Consider the following 20,129-nt stretch of genomic DNA (forward strand, 5'->3'; position numbering starts at 1 on the left):
AGAATTTCTCTTGGGATGACAAAAATGTTCTAAAATTCAATTGTAATGATGGTTGCACAGCTCTGAATCTACGAAAAACTATTGAATTACACACTTTAAATCAGTGAATTTTATGGATATTAGACATTGATCTAGGTATGAAAAGGAAAGTTGAAGAAATCATTGAAATGACATAATTATGTTCACATCAATATTTGAATTCTTAGGCATATTTTGGTAGGCATGATGAGAAGGCAAATGAAAGGTGAGTATTGGTTTGTTAATGGGTTAAACTTCTAAACATCTTAGTAGAGTTACCAACAAATAGAAAAATGTCTCTTATTTTCCTGCCAGTTTCTAGCTTTCACATACAGTAAAATGACAGCTCAATGATCAATTTATGAATAAGAAAAATTGACTATTCTCTTAGACCCTGTATTTTTTATTTTGGTGTGTCTATTCCTGTGCATCATAATAAAATTATATGAGGAAACCTGCTTCTTAAACTCAGTGATACTAATATGACACTTAAAGCTTTTTTTCCTGTTTCTTAAGAGTTTCACGTAAGTTAATAACATGTATTTCCATTTTAATCACAACCAGTTTGCCACCTTCATTTACCTTAAAATTGAAAGAACATAGATTTGATTTAGTATAATTTTATTAAGTATTCCCAATATTTTCTATTTATTTTTTATTCTCTTTAGTCAGAGCAGAGCTTTCCATGTTTTTCAATATTGCCTAAGTTAGGCATAATTTTATTGAAGTTCTCTTAATATTCCCATTTTTGTGAAATTTTGTAGTGACTATTGAAATGTTTATATAGATTACTTTGTGTTTCTGTGTTACAGTTTTTCTTATAGAGATACTGTCCATTCTTTGATAATTTCAGAAGTATCTTTTTACCCAACAATGATGGGAAGGTTCTTATGAAAAAAGTAGTGTAGAATATAATCTGCAGGTATTTCATTGGATTAAAAATGCTTTTTTAACTAAGCTAAGTCATTTTATTTTTTGTTCCTGTTGAAGCAAAATGATCAAACTCCCTTCCATGACTTTTGGAATAGAGAAAACTATTTTAGTAGAAACCAGTGATCTCATTTATTTACATTTTAGAATATGTATATGAGACAAAATCATTATGAGGGTTAAAGTACAGGGGCACCTGGGTGGCTCAGTTGGTTGAGTGTTTGCCTTCAGCTCCAGTCATGATCCCCGGGGTCCTGGGATTGAGCCCCACATGGGGCTCCCTGCTCAGCTAGAAGTCTGTTTCTCCCTCTCCCTCTGCCCTTCCCCCCCCCCACTCATACTCTCTCTCTTTCCCTCTCAAATAAATAAATAAAATATTTTTTAAATAAATTTTTTAAAGGGCTTAAAGTAGAGTGTCTGGCATTTAGTAGGTGGGTTACTAAATACATTTGTGGAGTGAGAGAACCACGCATAGGATAGCGCTTTTTTTTTTTTTTTTTTTTTGACTGAACTGTTCTTCCCACCCCCTTCTATCTCATCTCTCTGTGTCTTATTAAATGAACATTCAGAACTAGGGTAACAATATATTCTTTAATGTTTCAGATCATCCAGGCCTAGAAAACATGGAACAAATTGAGAAATTTCAGGAAAAGGCATATGTGGAATTCCAAGATTATATAACCAAAACATATCCAGATGACACCTACAGGTATCTAAAAGTTAAATACTATTTAATTAAATCCATCTTAAAATTTTTTATGAATCTATTTCATTATTTTCCCTTCCAAGAGTATATCAGTGTTTTAGTCAGCATGGACCTTTGAAATAGCTAATCCTATTAAAAGCAGTAGTGCATTGGTGCAAGTGATTTACAGGTAGTATTTCATGCATTTCTTACAATTTATAGAAGAAGACTTGAGCAGAAAGGTTAAATAACTTGCTCAGGGTCACACACAGATGGCAGGGCCTGCCTGTGAGCTCAGGTTGTCTGGCTCTAGTGCCCAAACTATTTTCTTCAGATGAAATAAAGGATTTTATTGTATTTTTTTAAAGACTTTATTTGTTTATTTGACAGAGAGAGAGACACACACACACAGCGAGAGAGGGAACACAAGCAGGGGGAGTGGGAGAGGGAGAAGCAGGCTTCCCGCGGAGCAGGGAGCCCGATGTGGGGCTCGATCCCAGGACCCTGGGATCATGACCTGAGCCGAAGGCAGACGCTTAACGACTGAGCCACCCAGGAGCCCCAAATAAAGGATTTTATTAGTGAAAGGGAAGAAACAGGAATGAATGAATAAAAACACCATCTGACTATTTTATAAATAATTAGGAATTTGGTTTATGATATTTCTACCAAGATATTTCTTGCCAATATCCCTTGAAAAGAAATTTTTTTTTAATAAGATCCAACTCAGTTTTTGAAGAGGAACAGTATTGGAGAGTAGTTCTGCTAGCACGTGGCTGGCAGAGCCAGAATACCACGGCTCTACTCCTGACCCCATCACTTACTAGCTATATGACTGTGGGCAAGTTACTCAACTTCTGTGTTTCAGTTTCTTTCTCTGTAAAATGTAGATAATAGTACCCACAATTAGTATAATGATTAAATCAGTTGATATATGTAAATAGCTTAGAACACTGCCTATTGTATAGTATATCATATTGCATATAGTGTAACATATATGTAATATAATATATAATAAGGACTATATAGATGTTTACTAAGATTATTAAATTAACATGCTTTGTACTAATAAAAGAATGTTTTACATAAAATAATTATTTACAGATAATAAATAATAGATTTATAAGCCAGTTCCATCATAAAAATCACCTTTAGTTTATCTAACCAGTTTTCCTACCCTGCTTCCTACCAGTTTTATTCCTGCAGCTCACGTGGTAACAAATAGGAACTGGGTAATTTGAAGAGGAGACTAGTGGGTATAGGAATGTGACTAGGGATGCCTGGGAGGCTCAGTCGTTCGATTAAGCATCTGCCTTCGGCTCAAGTCATGATCCCAAGGTTCTGGGATCGAGTCCCACATCGAGCTGCTTGCTCAGCAGGGATCCTTCTCCCTCTGCCTGACGCTCCCCCTGCCTGTGCGCTCTCTCTCTCTGACAAATGAATAAATAAGATCTTAAAAAAAAAAAAAAAAGGTGACTTAATCCTGTTTTCGATTGGTCACAAATGTTAGAGTGCAAGGCCTTAGAATACAAGAGGGATACACATACCCAAGCTTTTCAGAAAGTTGGTTTTTTTTGTTGGGGGTGGTTTTGTTATGATTGTTCTCAATTTTTTAAAGTCTCTAAAATTGTTTTATACCTCATTGTACAAACAAATATAGTATTTAAATTTTTCCTCCTTCTTGGCATATAGCTGTTGGCTGACCTCTGTTCCAGTAGGTTCCAGGTGCTTTGATTGATCTCTGAACTCTCTCAGTTTCTTATATTTTGATTTATTTAAAAATAATAAATTAACTTTGGGGGCACCTGGGTGGCTCAGTCGTTAAGCATCTGCCTTTGGCTCAGGTCATGATCCCAGGGTTCTGGGATCAAGCCCCGCATTGGGCTCCCTGCTCGGCAGGAAGCCTGCTTCTCCTTCTCCCACTACCCCTGCTTGTGTTCCCTCTCTCGCTGTCTTTCTCTGTCAAATAAATAAATAAAATCTTTTAGAAAAATAATAATAATATAATAAATTAACTTTGGATAGGAGTTTTCAGCTTATACCTTATGCAAAGTATGGTTTTGCCTTTAAGATCCTCAGTAGCACAGAAACTGGCAGGAATCATTTCATTAATCTTTACCACAACACAGAGAGACCAGGAGTAAGTAGCTAACACGCGTTCACATAGGTGGAGGGGTAGTTGAATCAAGATTTGAACCCAGTGGTCTTGATTCCATATTCTATGCTCTTCCCCAGTCTTTCCAGTAATAACTATTGCCTGTTTTACCATTTCCATTTGTTTTTTGATTACCACTGAGCCCCATGTGTCCTGATAACACAGAACATTGCTGTTCTTACAACCTCAACTGAATCTCTAAGCCATTCTTAAATGTATAATTTGATCTGTGCTTTAATAACTTAGTTCCATGGTGGAGCGCCTGGGTGGCTCAGTTGGTTGAGCGTCCAACTCTTGATTTCAGCTCAGGTCATGACCCTCAGGGTCGTGGGATGGGCCCGTGTCGGGCTCCAAGCTCAGTGGGGAGTCTACTTGAGATTCTCTCTCTCTTTCTCTCTCTCTCTCCCTCTCTCCCCGCTCCCCCGCAGTGCTCGTGTGTGCACATGTGCTCTCTCTAAAATAAATAAATATTTTTTAAAATAAATAACTTATTAGTTCCATGGTCCATTCAGCCAAGTGGAGGCAACACAGTATAGTAGTTAAGAGCAAAGCTTTCCTATCAAGTCTGTTGGACTGCATTTATATCCAGATGATTGTCATACCCTCTAAGGCTTGAGAATACTTAAGTTTTTATTTTTTAACTTTTTAAAATTAGATCTTTATTAAATTAGACCACAACCAATATACATGCAGAAATTACTCCTCTATTTTTCTACTAAATCTCTTTTGGATTTACACCCTTGTTTTTCCTTCCCCTTTTTAGGTTGTCCAGACTGCTACTCAGATTGCCTGCTTTGAGATTGATGAATGCTACCATCACTGAAGAATTGTTTTTCAAAGGTCTCATTGGCAATGTACGAATTGATAGTGTCATCCCACATATTTTAAAAATGGAGCCTGCAGATTATAACTCACAAATAATCGGTCACAGCATCTGAAGGCTGAGATGTCAGTATAAACTTATTGTTGTTTCCCAGAACACAAGAAGACACCAAATTGAACTCATTGCTTCCAGGGTATCAGGAAATTTAGACTTTAAAGAGTAACCAAAAACCCAGGGTGTTTTTATTTTAACTTCTTAAGAATTTTTGAAGTGACTGGGCAGGTGGCAGGAATTAGAATTTCCCTTCCTGTCTTAAGTGACTAAGAAATACTATGAATTTATTCTTGGTTAAGATGACACCCTAAGCTATCACTTCTTGGCATCTAAACTAAGATCACGTATTATATTTTATCTTATAAAACAAATAAATTAGTCTTTTTTTTTTCCAGAATTGTGTTCTATTCATGTTTTCATTATGAACTAGTATAAACATTTAATCTTCAGAAATCCCTAAGGAGGATTTCCTTGCAGTTTACTCTTCCATAATATAATCTGTTTGTTTTAATTACCATGTAAAAGATTATTTTATGCTTAATGGTATGATGATAACATTAGAACCATAGGAAATATTAATTAAATATATATATATTTTTTGTCTTTTGTAAATATTACGGCACCCTAGCATATACCAGTCTCATTGCTGGCAATGAGACATAAGCCTACATGATCTCAAGACTTTTTTTAGTGTTGTATATTATTAGTTATAAGCACTTTTTATTTATGTATGTAGCAGAAAATTGTTTTTGAGAATGAGATAGGGTTCATGTTTTAATATTTTTGGTTTACTGCTGTGTTTTAAAAGTAGTAGAGACTGAGCCCAAAATGTTTCAGTATTTTAAAATAGACATTAAAATTGTTGCTCTTCCATTCCACAAAAAGCATTGGACTTCTCTCCCTCTTTTCGGACCTGAATTAGAACATCCTGACCTTCAGTGAGTTTTAGCCCTTTTCTTTTAGGTCATTAGAAATACCCAGTTTGTTAAATAATGGATTTATCATAGCCAATCTGTGTTTTCAAGGTGAGTTAAACAATTATTTTAAAGCAGATTGATAATTTTTAAAAATTTAAGTTTTTTTAATATGTAAAGGAATATGCACTGATATTTCACTCTAAAGGGGGGAAAGCTGTTTTAACAGTAGTATGAGCATCAGCCTGAAGCCTTGTTGCCACAGCAAAACCATTTTAGACTCCTTGGATGCCTTCCACAGTAATGTTTTCCTTAGCAAAACTGAGACTGTTAAATCTTTCTTTGCTCTGATTGTCATGATGAATTATTTTGGTATGTCTGTGTGTTGATTTAAAAAAAAAAACAAATATGGAGATTTTATTGCACTCAGAGTACATTTTTTATAAAGATTTTTGCAATAGAAAAACTGAATTTAGGGGAGGGTGTGGATTTTACAAATTGCTACTTTATAGTAAATCAGAAGTTTAAAAGTATCAACTTACAGTCTTTACCAACTTATTAAGGGAAACTTTTTTCCCTATTTAAAATGTGATTTTTATCAACAGGTTTATTTATAATTATCAACTAGGAAAAACTACATTTAGTACAAAATAATTCATATGGAAAAATCAGTAGGTTTATATCTTTATAAACCCAATGAAGTAAGCCAAGGATTCAGGAAAATAATTCTTTAAAATAATGTACTAATGGTTAATTAAGATACATGTTCCTTTCAGGTATTTGTCCTGATTAAATTTGTAGTTATATTTGGAAGTGTTTTTAAAACTATATTAAAATGTGAACTACATTAAAAATGTCCATTTATTTGACTTCAGAGTCCTGTTTGTTCAGTGTTTGTCATCCATTTGTTCTATTGTTAAGAAATTTCTAACAGGATTTATTAACTAGGAAGGGAAATGCATGGAAAACATTTCCATATCCAATATTTTAGGACTATTTCCAATTCGCTTTGAAGAATTTCTTCTAAAACTGCAGATTGACTATTTTCTCTCTCCTGAAATTTCAGTAAAATAGCAGTAAGGTGTAACCACACAATGATAAATAAGACAGGAAACAAGAAATCAAAGGATAAGAGAATTCAGTAAATTCTTGGAAAACAAAATGCGATAAAGACTAACTGACTTATTAGCAGAGCCAGAACGAAGGAAGCTCTATTCTGAGTGCCTGCAAAAGGCAGTTCAGTGAGAAAGGCCAGTATCCTCAGAAAAGATGCTTAGTACTTGGAAGAACTGGTACTCATATTCCGAGATGATGCTTGGGACATTTAAAAAAAAAAAAAATTGGTTGCAAGTCTGTGTACAAAATCATTGAATTACCTTTTCCTGCCCTTACTTAAGCCAGCTGACCACTTTTTGTCCTTCTACCTTTTTGATCAGAGGGCCAGAGGTTAATTTTCTTGAGCAACTGAACTGGAAGATCAGACTTAACAGCGCACCAGGAATAACAGAAAGCCTGGGTTAGATACGTATGGGGTTGAAAATATGGGTTAAGTGAAAATCTGCATTCTGAATGTGGGCTCTACAGTCATGTTTCCACAATGCTGGCCATGGGTATAGGCTCCTCTGCCAGGGTTTTTTTCTTCAGAGAAATTAATTGGTCTTAGAGAAAAGATCTCCAGATACTCACTTTTGGTTGTATCTTGATGAAAAGCCTGCTGGCCCCTTTGTCATTCTTCAGTGAAGCCCACTAATTTCAAGTCATAGAAGTATACATGCAGTTTCTGTTCAACTCTTTATTGCCTACTATTAAATTTGAACTTAGAATCAGGATCACCGATAATTGAGGAAAATCTCCAATACATAAGAGATCAGACATTGTTAGGGCTGAGGGCAGGCAAATAAATCCAGGGGTCAGAAAAATATCCACCCTCAAAGGTAATTAACATTTTGAAAGAAAATAGACGTTAAATGAGAACAGGATGGTTTGGGGGCAGGAGGGGTGGTTTGTTTTCAAATTTTTATTTAAATTCTAGTTAGTTAACATACAGTGCAGTATCGGTTTCAGGAGTAGAATTCACTTACATGCAACACCCAGTGCTCATCATAACAAGTGCCCTCCTTTATACCCATCCCCCATCCAGCCCCTCCCCCACCTACCTCCCTCCATCAACCCTCAGTTTGTTCTCTACCATTAAGAGTCTCTTATGGTGTAAATACCCAGTAGTGTAATTGCTGGATCATATGGTAGCTCTATTTTCAACTTTTTGAGGAACCTCCATACTGTTTTCCAGAGTGGCTGCACCAGCTTGCGTTCCCACCAACAGTGTAAGAAGATTCCCCTTTCTCCGCATCCCTGCCAACATCTGTTGTTTCCTGACTTGTTAATTTTAGGGATCCAAAGGGGTATGTGCACCCTGATGTTTATAGCAGCAATGTCCACAATAGCCAAACTCTGGAAAGAGCCAAAATGTCCATCGACAGATGAATGGTTAAAGAAGATGTGGTATATATGTACAATGGAATATTACACAGCCATCAAAAGGAATGAAATCTTGCCATTTGCAACGATGTGGATGGAACTGGAGGGTATTATGCTGAGTGAAATAAGTCAATCAGAGAAAGACATGTATCATATGACCTCACTGATATGAGGAATTCTTAATCTCAGGAAACAAACAGGGTTGCTGGAGTGGTGGGGGGTGGGAGGGATGGGGTGGCTGGGTGATAGACATTGGGGAGGGTATCTGCTATGGTGAGCGCTGTGAATTGTGTAAGACTGTTGAATCACAGACCTGTACCTCTGAAACAATACATTAAAAAAATGTTTAAAAAAAAGGGGGGGAAGAACGAAGGGGGGAAATCAGAGGGGAGATGAACCATGAGAGACGATGGACTCTGAAAAACAAACTGAGGGTTCTAGAGGGGAGGGGGGTGGGAGGATGGGTTAGCCTGGTGATGGGTATTAAAGAGGGCACATTCTGCACGGAGCACTGGGTGTTATACGCAAATACTGAATCATGGAACACTACATCAAAAACTAATGATGTAATGTATGGTGATTAACATAATAAAAAAAAGTCTCTTGTGGTTTATTTCCCTCTTTTTTTTTCCCCTCCCATATGTTCATATGAGTGAGATCATATGGTATTTATCTTTGACTGACTTACTTTGCTTTAGCATAATACATTAGCTCCATCCACGTCATTACAAATAGCAAGATTTCATTCTTTTTGATGATCTTCTTTATCCATTCATCAGTCGATGGACATTTGAACTCTTTCCATAGTTTGGCTATTGATAATGACACTATAAACATTGGGGTGCCTGTACCCCTTCTAATCTGTATTTTTGTATCCTTTGGGTAAATACCTAGTAGCACAATTGCCAGGTTGTAGGGTAATTTACTTTTTAACTTTATAGGAAACTCCATACTGTTTTCCAGAGTGGCTGTAGCAGTTTGCATTCCCACCAACAGTGCAAGAGGGTTCCCCTTTTTCCGCATCCTCGCCAACATCTGTTGTTTCCTGTGTTGTTTATTTTAGCCATTCTGACAGGTATGAGGTTGTATCTCATCATGGTTTTGATTTGTATTTCCCTGATGATAAAGTAATGTTGAGCATCTTTTCATGTGTCTGTTAACCATCTGGATGTCTTCTTTGGGAAAATGTCTTTCATGTCTTCTGCCCATTTCTTAACTGGATTATTTGTTTTTAGGTGTTGAGTTTGATAAGTTCTTTATAAACTTTGAATACTAACCCTTCTCTTAGTCCATAGACTGCCTTTTAGTATTGTTGATTGTTTCCTTCACTGTACAGAAACTTTTTATCTTGATGAAGGTCCAACATTTTTGCTTTTGTTTCTTGCCTCCAGCAACACGTCTAATAAGTTGCTTCAGCACTCTTCTAGGATTTTGATGGTTTCCTGCCTCACATGTAGGTCTTTCATCCATTTTGAATTTATTTTTGTGTATGGTGTAAGAAAGTGGTCAGTTTCATTTTTCTGCATGTTGCTGTTGTCCAGTTTTCCCAACACCATTTGTTGAAAAGAGACTCTTTTTCCATTGGATTTTCTTTCCTGCTTTGTCAAAGATTAGTTGACCTTATTGGGTGCTTTGAAAAGGGACATTTTGAGCAAGGAACTGTCCTTGGAAATTAAAAATGATAGCCAAACCAATTCACTAGAAGGGTTGGAAGATAAAGTTGTTGAGGAACTCACCCTGAAAACATATAACCAAAAGATAAATAAGAAAAAATAAAATTAGAAAATCAAATCAGGAGGCCTAACATTTTAATAGCTAGAGTTTAAGAAAACAGAAAAGAGGGGCGCCTGGGTGGCTCAGTCGTTAAGCGTCTGCCTTCAGCTCAGGTCATGGTCCAAGGGTCCTGGAATCGAGCCCCACATCGGGCTCCCTGATTAGAGGGAAGCCTGCTCTTCACTCTCCTGCTCCCCCTGCTTGTGCCCTCTCTTGCTCTCTGTCAAAAAAATAAATAAAATCTTTAAAAAAAAAAAAAAAGACTTGAGGTAAGGAAATTATTAAATAATACAAGAAAAGTTACATAAAAGGACATGTGTCTGTTTCTAGGTTGAAAGGATCCACCCCTTTTTAAAAATATTTTTTTATTTATTTGAGAGAGAGCCTGCCTAGAGTGGTGGAAGGGGCAGAGGGAGAGGAAGAATCTCAAGCAGACTCCCCGCTGAGTGTGGAGCCCTAATCGGGGCTGGATCCCAGGACTCTAAGACCAAGACCAGAGCTGAAATCAATAGTCGGAGGCTTAACTAACTGAGCCACCCAGGCGCCCCAAGAATCCACCCTTTAAATGAAAAAGATCCATACTGTCTTAGAACAGTATAGTCAAAGAGAATATATTATATAGCTGCTTCTAGCAATATAGTGGAATAGGTACTGTGAAGGCCTTTTTTTCTATTACTGGGCTCATAAGTTTGGCGTGAGTTCTCAAAGAAGGGTAAGTTTGGTGCAGGTCATGAGATTCCCCCCCCATCTCTGGTCCTGGCAGAAGCAAATATACATCTTCTCTGGAGCAAATATCCATAATTTAGATAAGTTGGCACACTCTTTTGTAAAGGGCAGAAAGTAAATACTTTTTACTTTGTGGGCCATCCACGGTCTGTAGCAACTACTCAAATCTGCTATTGTAGTGCAAAGGAGTTACAGACAGTACCTAATGAACGGGCCTGGCTGTGGTCTGGTAGAACATTTACAAAAGCAGGTAATGGACCCAGCTGCCCTTGGGGCATAGATTGCTGGCCCCTGATTTAGAACCTCAAGGCTGTCCCAGATTAAGCTCACCCATATATGAGCTCACAAAATTATTAAATTCACAAGGAAACAAGCCACTTGAACGAGTCCAAAATAAGCAGCACATAAAGACTCCAAAAGACAATATGAGATACAGAAATTGCCACATCCAGATTATAAATGTATATGATAGGTTTTAAGGAAAAAAACGGAATCAAAAAGTAAGCAAGAAACAGGAACAGCAGAAAAGACCAAACTTTAAAAACAAGCCAAAACAACATTTAGAAATAAACTTAATGAATTTTTTTAAAGATTTTATTTTAAAGAGAGAGAAGACAAGCATGGGGAGGGGCAGAGGGAGAGGGGAAGCAGGCTCCCTGCTGAGTGCAGAGCCAAACATGGGACTTGATCCCCAGGACCCCAAGATCATGAGCTCATCTGACACTTAACCAACTGAGCCACCTAGGCACCCCAAAAAACTTACTGAAATTTTAAAAATCTATCCACGGTGGAAGATCATGCTGCTGACACATTTAATTCTAACTCCCTCCTTAAATGTCATTAAAACAGCCAAATTTGTTCAAGGCATATCTCAAAGAAAAATAATGGGAGAGAAATAAAGCCACAAAATTTTGAAAGTTGGAAAACACATTAGTGGTGGTCATCTTATTAGCAAACCTGAGAAAGTTGACTTAGCCTGCAGTGGGGAAAGCGGGGAAGCAGCCTGATTTGCCCGACAGATCCTCCAGAATGCTTTAGTATTACAACATCTACTTTGGAACAGAATATAAAGGGATTTATTGAAAGTCTATTAAGGAGGCAGATACACACTAGAATGATAATATCTGAAAGTCTGGGGATAACAAGTGTAGAGTACGTGGAACAGCAGGATGTGTGTTGAAGATGGGAGTGTCCATTGATACAAGCATCTCAAAAGTAATTTAACATTACATAGTAAAGTATAATGTGCACAATTCTGCTATTTCACCCTAGACAAACTCTTTAACATGTGCCAGGAGGCATACAAAAGTGTTCATGTCAGCATTGTAAGAACAACAACAACAAAAACCTCCAAATACCCATTGACAGGAGAATGGATAGGTAAATTGCAGTGTAGTCACCCGATGGGGTATTATGTAACCCCAAAAAAGGAATAAAATACCAACATCAATGAATCCAGAAGTCATGTATGAAAAAGCAAGCCCAAAAGTATCATTTAACCTGTTTACTGAAAACAGGTAAATACAATATATTGTTGAGAGGTCCTTATGTATGTGGTGAAATTAACTTAAAAAGCAAGGAAGGGGTGCCTGGCTGGCTCCGTCAGAAGAGCATGGGACTCCTGATCTCAGGGTCATGAGTTCAAGCCTCATGTCAAGTGTAGAGATCACTTAGGTAAAAAACTTTAAAAAAAAAAAAAAAAACAAGCAAGGGAATTATAAGTACTTAATATAGAATTCTAGTTACTTCTGGAAGAGTAAGAAGATACAAACAGGGAGGGACATACAAGGGGCTTTCAAAGTATTAATAGCACTCTATTTGTTACAAATTCTATTGCTTAGTAACAAACCACTCAGGCTTAGTGGTTTACAATAACATTTGTTACTCTCATGAATCTACAGTGAGGACAGAGCTTGGCATAGACAGGTTTTCTGCACCAAGCAGCTCAAGGAGGGGTTGGAATTTTTGGAATCACACACATCTGGAGGTTGATAGCAGCTGTTTGCTGTGGCAAAGTAGCAAACGTCTGGAAGAGCATGAAGACCAGAAATATGTCAGCCGTTCTTGGGAGAGGATATATCTCAGCAGCCTCCGGAGAATCTCAATGTAGACAAGAGCTTACCCTGACAAGATTTCCTGATGGGTCTTCGTCTAATGAAGTTGTTTATAAATTGACACAAGAAATTGTAAGAAGTTAAAACAATTGTAGCATTTTGGACTAAAAGATACACAACAGTGCAAAATAAAGAGAATTTTGGCCCTTCAAACTTATATGGGCTGGAAGAAGGCTAAGAAAACTACTCAGCTACAGACATGGGCTCCTTTCGTGAGAAATAAAGGGTAATTTCCATGTGGCCATTGGGATGAGTGTTGAGAGAGACAGACAGACAGAGACAGATGGAAGCCAGATCGTCTTCTAACCTAGCCTCAGTGTCTTTGTCCATTTGGGCTGCTATACAAAACACCACAGACTGGGTGTGAAACCGCTATAGAAACGTGAAGATGGATGGAAATTAAGATGAATACACTAATACTTCAGCAAACCTTGGCTTAAAACTGAACAAATTTTTCTCTTCCTCCTTCTCGAAGCCTCCTCCTCCCCTTCGCTTATTTTTCTGTAGAATCCTTTGTTCCGAGAACTCAGTATCTCTACTGATATCTTTGCTGACCTCAGTGTATACTCAGTAATGAGACTCAGATGGCCAGCACGGGTGCTGGTCATGAGACCACCTTGAAGACATGACTAAACGTGTTTGGCAGCATGTACCAGATTCCTCTGAAAACCACCCGGGGGGCGCCTGGGCCGCTCAGTTGATCAAGCATCTGCCTTCTGCTCCGGTCTTGATCCCAGAGTCGGGCCTGTTTCTCCCTCTGCCTCTCTCCCCTGCTTGTGCTCTCTCACTCTCTGTCAAATAAATAAAATCTTTAAAAACAAAACCAAAAAACCACCCAGATCCTGTATTTTCCTATAAAACCCCTCAGCCTTTTACCCCGGGCGGGTCTGCAATTTTGAAGGCGAGAGCCTGCTGCAGCCTCCTTTGCCCGGCAAAGTAATAAAACTAGCGTTCCTCTTCGTCTCCAAATTCTGTCTTTGGGTTGTTCTGGCTCTGGAGCACAGAGGTTGGTTTTTGACAACAGGTCGCTTATAAGGAACATTTGTTTCTCACCATTCTGGAGGCTGAAAAGTCAAAGATCAGGGTGCCAGTAGGGTCAAGTTCAGGTGACTTCTTGACCGTGGGTTGCAGGCTGCTGACTTCTGCAGTGTCCTCACATGATGGAAAGAGCTAAGGATCTCTCTGGAGCCTCTTTTAGAGGCACTAATCCCACTCATGAGGGTTCCACCCTCATGACTTAAACACCTCCGGAAGCCCCCACCTACTATCACCTTTGAGGGTTAGGATTTCAACATGAATTTGGGGGAGGGAGCACATGTTCAGAGAATAGCACTAAGAAACCAAGCATCATTGGGGCACCTGGGGCCAGTAGTTTAAGCATCCATCTCTTGATTTCAGCTCAGGTCATGATCTCAGGGTCCTGGGATTGAGCCCTGCATCGGGCTCTGCGCTGCGCTCACTGAGGAGTCTGCTTGAGATTCTCTCTCTCCTTCTCTCATTGTCCATCCCCCCCCACTCACATGTGTGCTCTCTCTCTCTCTCAAATTAAGCTTAAAAAAAAAACATCATTGCTTCTTCATTGAGACAGACACAAAGGCCTCTCAAATTCAGAGGAAGATAAAGTATACTTATTTTTAAGATTTATTTATTTGAGAGAGAGAGCACATGCGTGTAAGTGGAGGGCAGGGCAGAGGGAGAGAATCTTCAAGCAGACTCCTGGCGGAGCACAGAACCCAATTTGGGGCTCAGTCCCCCAACCCATGAGATCATGACCTGAGTGGAAACCAAGAGCCAGAGGCTTCACCCACCGAGCCACCCAGGTGCCCCTCAACTGTACTTCTTGATGGGAGAGTGGCAAAATTCTGGAACAGTGTAGCGAACCAGAATTTTTTTGTGGCCATTTTTGGAAAACAATCTGTCACAGATAGTATTCGCTTAGGCTCAGTTGTAGACTCTTAAGATTAAATACACACATATATATTTCACAATATTTGATATAAAATGATCCTAAAATAGAAAAAATTAGGTGGTCTTAGACCCTCAGAATGCCACAATTTCCTGTATCTAGAAGAAGGGAATAAGTTCTTCAGAGGTTGTAAGCACAAATTGGCCTTTAAATAGATACACCAAAAAATTCAGTGAACTTATATTAGGAGAATGGAACATGAATGTGTGTGTGTGTGTGTGTGTGTGTGTTGTCAAAGAGCGAAATCCTCATCTTCTATGTTGGGAAGTCAGATAATACCTAAAATTTTAAAAATCTAGAAATAAGAATGTAATCTAGCATTATGTTAGTGAATACCAAAATAAGTAGTTAAAGGGTTGAAACAATTCATACTGATCTTGGGAGTTGGAAATCGGATCAGGAAGCAGACCTATATAACTCTTTCGACCAGGTCTGTATACTAAATGTATTAAATTTTTAAAAAGAAAAAAATGGAAGAGCTAAACAGCAAATTAGATTGCAAAAGACAGAATTAAGATTTCTGGCAATATTTTTGTTCACATGAGGACAGTATTATCTGGATTATCTGGATTCTGCATGTGCCTTTAGGTTTCTTTGGCTCTGTAATAATAATACTAATATCAAGTTAATGACAAAAATCAGAACCGGGTACTATGACAAAAGAGCAACCAGGGATCAAGAAATCAAATAGAATAATGTTGAAATTGAAAAAAAATCTATCAAGACTGTATGGTACATAAAGGTGAAGAAGTGGCTCAGAATGCAAAATGCAAAGGTAGAAATGGAAAATATGCAGGTAAAATTTAAAAATACAGAAGATGAATCCAGAAGGACAAATGTTCACCTAATATCCAGATTTCAGAAATGGAGAGGGGGAAATTATCAAAAGAACAGTTTCTACAACTAACAACGACACATCTCCAAATTTAAAGATGGTGTTGAATTCCAACAAGGATCAACCAGAAAAAGCCCAAGATAAGTCCACATGAAATTTCAGAACTTTAAAAACAAACAGAAAAATCTGAGAAACAAGTTTCTTGCAAAGGAATAAATCTAGTTGACCCTTGAGCAACACAGGTTTGAACTACATGGGTCCACTTAAATGCCGATTTTTTTTTTTTAAAGATTTTATTTATTTATTTGAGACAGAGAGAATGAGAGACAGAGAGCATGAGAGGGAGGAGGGCCAGAGGGAGGAGCAGACTCCCCGCCGAGCAGGGAGCCCGATGCGGGACTCGATCCCGGGACTCCAGGATCATGACCTGAGCCGAAGGCAGTCGCTTAACCAACTGAGCCACCCAGGCGCCCCTTAAATGCCGATTTTTTACAATACAGTACTGTAAATTTATTTTCCTTACGATTTTCTTAACATTCTTTTCTCTAGCCTACTTCATTGTAAGAATAAAGTATATAATACTTGTAACATACAAAACTTGTGTTAACTGGCTGTTTATGTTATCAGTAAGGCTTCTGGTCAACAGGTTATTAGTAGTTAAGTTTTGGGGGAGTCAAAATTTATACATGGATTTTCAACTGTGTGGGGGGGTGCTCAGTGCCTCTAATCCCTGTGTTGGTCAAGGGTCAACTGCATTAGATTGGCAGAAAGATTTCTACCAGTGATATTAGATATTAGAGGGTAATGGAGCAATATTTTCAAAGTAATATGAGAATTCCATGCCCTAGAATTCGTTTTGAGCCTAGAATTCTATGTCCCTGCAAATGATCAGTCAAGAGGGAAGTTAAAAAAAAAAAAAGGAAATTTTATTTCCTACACACATTAAAAAAAAAAAAGGTACCTACCAAAACAAATACAAACAAAACAGAAACAAGCAAACAAATGACAGAATTCTAAGAAAGAAAAATATGCAGGATCGAAGACTCATTCATATAGAAGCATGAATAATAATAGCTGTTCATCAGGCCTAAAGACAATTGATCAAAATTGGAACAGGAAATCAAAGTAGTCTGAAAAATTTATTCAAGAAGACATATGCCTCTTCTATTATTAAGAAGTAATTTATCCAACTCATGTTTGTTGTGTACTTATAATAATAACCAGGCAGTGGGTTAAGGATTTTATGTACCTTTTCTTATTTAATCCTCACAATGGTCCCATAATGTAGGTAATATTATTTTTTTTTTAAAGATTTATTTATTTATTTGAGAGAGCGAGAATGAGAGAGAGAGTACATGAGAGGGGGGAGGGTTAGAGGGAGAAGCAGGCTCCTCGCCGAGCAGGGAGCCTGATGCGGGACTCGATCCAGGGACTCCAGGATCATGACCTGAGCCGAAGGCAGTCGCTTAACCAACTGAGCCACCCAGGCGCCCTAGGTAATATTATTAACCCCATTTTACAAATGAGTAAAATGAGGCTAAGCACCTTGCCAAGTATAGCTAGTAAGTGACAGAGCTGAGATTTGAACAGACAAAAAATCCTAGGGAAGGGATCCTTAGAGAAATAGCTGCTGATAGCATGTCTAGAGCAGAAAACAGAAGATATGCTGGGGATCCATCCAAAAGATTGGAAAACAGAATCTGGAAGAGATATTCGTACTCCCCTGTTTATTGCAGCATTATTTACATTAGCCAAGAGGTAGAAGCAACCTAAAATGTCCAATATGTCCATCAAAAGATGAATGGAGGAAGAAAATGTGATATATACATGCAATAGAATATTATTCAGCCTTTAAAAAGAAGGAAATCTTGTCATAGCTACAACCTGGATGAAACTTAAGGACATCTTGCTAAGTAAAATAAGCTAGTTGCAAAAAGACAAGTACTGCATGGTTCCACTTATAGCAACTATCTGAAGTGAAATGTTATGGTGGTTCAGTGTGTATAGGGTTTCAGTTTTGCAAGATGAAAAGGCTCTAGAGATCTGGTGTACAACAATGTGCATATAGTTAACACTACTATACACTTAAGAATGGTTAGAATAGTACATTTTATGTTGTGTTTTTTGCCACAAAAGAAAAAAAAAGATGCTAGGGAACCAACTTGTAATTTTGAATACTTAAATAAAAGAGAGAATCAAGCACCCATCCTGCCTTTTCTATATGAACTGTGTATCAGGAACCAGATAGTTGAAGGGAAGTGTCTCTTTAACAATTGTGACTAATGAAGAAGAAAATGAAATTATTTAGGCAATGCTCACCAATGTCTGCTAAAAATCACAAAAAGTGAAACACACCATGTATGCTTCCTGATGGAAAGATATCATCACCTATAAAATATACCTAAAACATAAAAAAAACACAAACCTGGGCAAGCACCTAGGTGTAATTACAAATACACAGGAAATACAGGGGATAGAGGAACACAGGGACATGATCAACAAAATCCAGACTGTGGAACACTCTACTGGAGAAACTGCCAGTTTTTTCGTCAAATAAATTGGAAGGACACACACACACACAAACAAAACGAAACAAAAACACAAGTTTTAAAGCATACTACGTAAAATAAAATAGACACTGGAAAATTGAAATATTCATTTAATATCCTTTATTATTTAAAATTTTTAAGTAACACGCACGATTTAGTTTTCTAATAAATTTTTAAGCTTTTAAATTTTGAATTTTAACTTTGCAACTAAATCTTTGAGAGCAGATATTAAACTTATACTTTTCTATACATCCTCCTCGCTCTCCTACCTACACTAGTATATGTACTCATAGCGAATGTATTCAATATCGAATTTGTTAACGGTATCTTGTTTCTAGGACAAGAAAGGATTTTTTTTTTTTTTTAAGATTTTATTTATTTATTTGACAGAGAGAGACACAGCGAAAGAGGGAACACAAGCAGAGGGGGTGGGAGAGGGAGAAGCAGGCTCCCCGCAGAGCAGGGAGCCCGATGCGGGACTCGATCCCAGGACCCTGGGATCATGACCTGAGCTGAAGGCAGACACTTAACCATCTGAGCCACCCAGGCGCCCCAAGAAAGGATTTTTTGAAGTAGTCTGAGCCAATCATTTTAGAGGAGGACACTGAGGTCCCTCGCGGAGGAACCTCCACCTATGGAAGCCTAGTCTCCACCTATGGAAGCCTAGCCAGAGCCTCTAAAATCTTAGTAATTACCGTGCCTTCGCTTCCCAGGGAAACTAGCTGAGCGTTTGCCGGCAAACCGTAAAGTGGTCGCGCAGAGAAGCTCTAGCTCCGCGCATGCGTAGAGCCATCCCCGCCTTCCTTGCGCGCGTGCGCGAGCGGGAACTTTTCGTGGTGGGTACCGTCCTGCCGAGTGTTCGCTTCCTCCGGTGTGTTTTGAGCGTCGTACCCGGGAGGCTGGGCCTACGGGACAAGATGGAGCTCTTGCAGGTCCTGAAACGCGGGCTGCAGCAGGTCAGCGGCCACGGCGGCCTCCGTGGCTATCTACGGGTTTTCTTCAGGTAGGCGGCCAGAGCCATGCTCTTGGCCTCTGGGATTATACTTGAGTTAGCCGGTTTCTTGGAAGGAGTCCCGGGCTTGGATCCCCTTGGCGAATTCGCAGCTCTTGTCAAGGACAATCTGCCCAATCTCTGCCCTGCGTCCCCAGGCCGAAGTGTGCGTCCAGGAGTCTCCTTGAGACAGGATCAGAGCCAGCTGTAGAGACAGTAAGAGTCGAGGGCGTGTGGGCTGCACCCCTGCCCGGCTTTCTGGAGAGTAGTGAGCTTTGCCCTACGCTCTGACCTTGGGAAAGTTTTTACCTTCACTGGCCTTCAGTTTCCTCCTCTGTACTAGTAAGGCATTGGCGGAGATGATCATAACGGCCGCTACTAGTCCTGACATTGGTTCAGTTGGAGGCGCAGCATCGTCCGCGGGAACCGAATCGGAGACCCAGAATCAAATGAAAGCCTTGGAGACATTCGAATCATTTTAAGATGAAATACTTTGGCTTTCAGATTTCCTGAGGTTTTTTGCTAACCGCAGTGCTTCATGGCCTTGGAGTAATAGATAAAAGTAGTCTTGTAATTTGAAGATATTGCATCTATATATTTAGTGTAATTTTAAGCATATCCGCTGAGTCGATCTATCTTTTCTATGTGTCTACATGGTACTTGGGGCGACTTGAGCAGGGATTCTAGAGTTCTTACCTGAAGCTGATTCTTCAGCAGTGGCTGGCTTGATCCTGAAGATGGAGGCTAGAAGTGTACAACTGATGACCATCCCCACATCTCATTTTACTAGTCGATGCAGCAGACTTTGTTTCTGAAAGTTGTTATACTCACTGTATTTTGTGCTTTGAACAAAGAATCATTGTAAAATGTTTCTCTCTCTCTCTCTCTCTCTCTTTTTTTTTTTTTGGATATTCACAGGGCAAATGATGTGAGGGTTGGTACCTTAGTGGGGGAAGACAAATATGGAAACAAATACTATGAAGACAACAAGCAGTTTTTTGGTGAGTACAGTATTTTTTGGTATAAATAATGAGAGTGAGATTGAGACTTGATTTTTTTTTTTTAAGATTTTTTATTTTATTTATTCGAGAGAGAGAGAGCAGGGGCTGGGGGAAGGA

General features: G+C 38.7%; 2 protein-coding genes across 3 annotated transcripts in view; both read left to right on the forward strand.

Moving 5' to 3' along the window:
- NR2C1 (nuclear receptor subfamily 2 group C member 1) overlaps positions 1 to 6,437 on the forward strand; it is a 45,840-nt gene extending 39,403 nt beyond the window's left edge. For both annotated transcript variants that reach the window (XM_045872835.3, XM_045872839.3), the window contains exons 13-14: positions 1,552 to 1,657; positions 4,552 to 6,437. In XM_045872835.3, coding sequence (XP_045728791.1) covers positions 1,552 to 1,657; positions 4,552 to 4,726 — 281 coding nt within the window. In that variant the 3' untranslated portion in view covers positions 4,727 to 6,437. The remainder of the gene's footprint in view (positions 1 to 1,551; positions 1,658 to 4,551) is intronic.
- Positions 6,438 to 18,849: 12,412 nt separating this feature from the next.
- NDUFA12 (NADH:ubiquinone oxidoreductase subunit A12) overlaps positions 18,850 to 20,129 on the forward strand; it is a 28,718-nt gene continuing 27,438 nt past the window's right edge. Inside the window, exons 1-2 of the mRNA XM_045872842.3 lie at positions 18,850 to 19,023; positions 19,930 to 20,012. Coding sequence (XP_045728798.1) covers positions 18,938 to 19,023; positions 19,930 to 20,012 — 169 coding nt within the window. The 5' untranslated portion in view covers positions 18,850 to 18,937. The remainder of the gene's footprint in view (positions 19,024 to 19,929; positions 20,013 to 20,129) is intronic.

Source organism: Mirounga angustirostris, unplaced genomic scaffold (assembly GCF_029215605.1).
Source record: "Mirounga angustirostris isolate CCGP_5_RB_7025 unplaced genomic scaffold, mMirAng1.0.hap1 SCAF_5, whole genome shotgun sequence".
NCBI lineage: Eukaryota > Metazoa > Chordata > Mammalia > Carnivora > Phocidae > Mirounga > Mirounga angustirostris.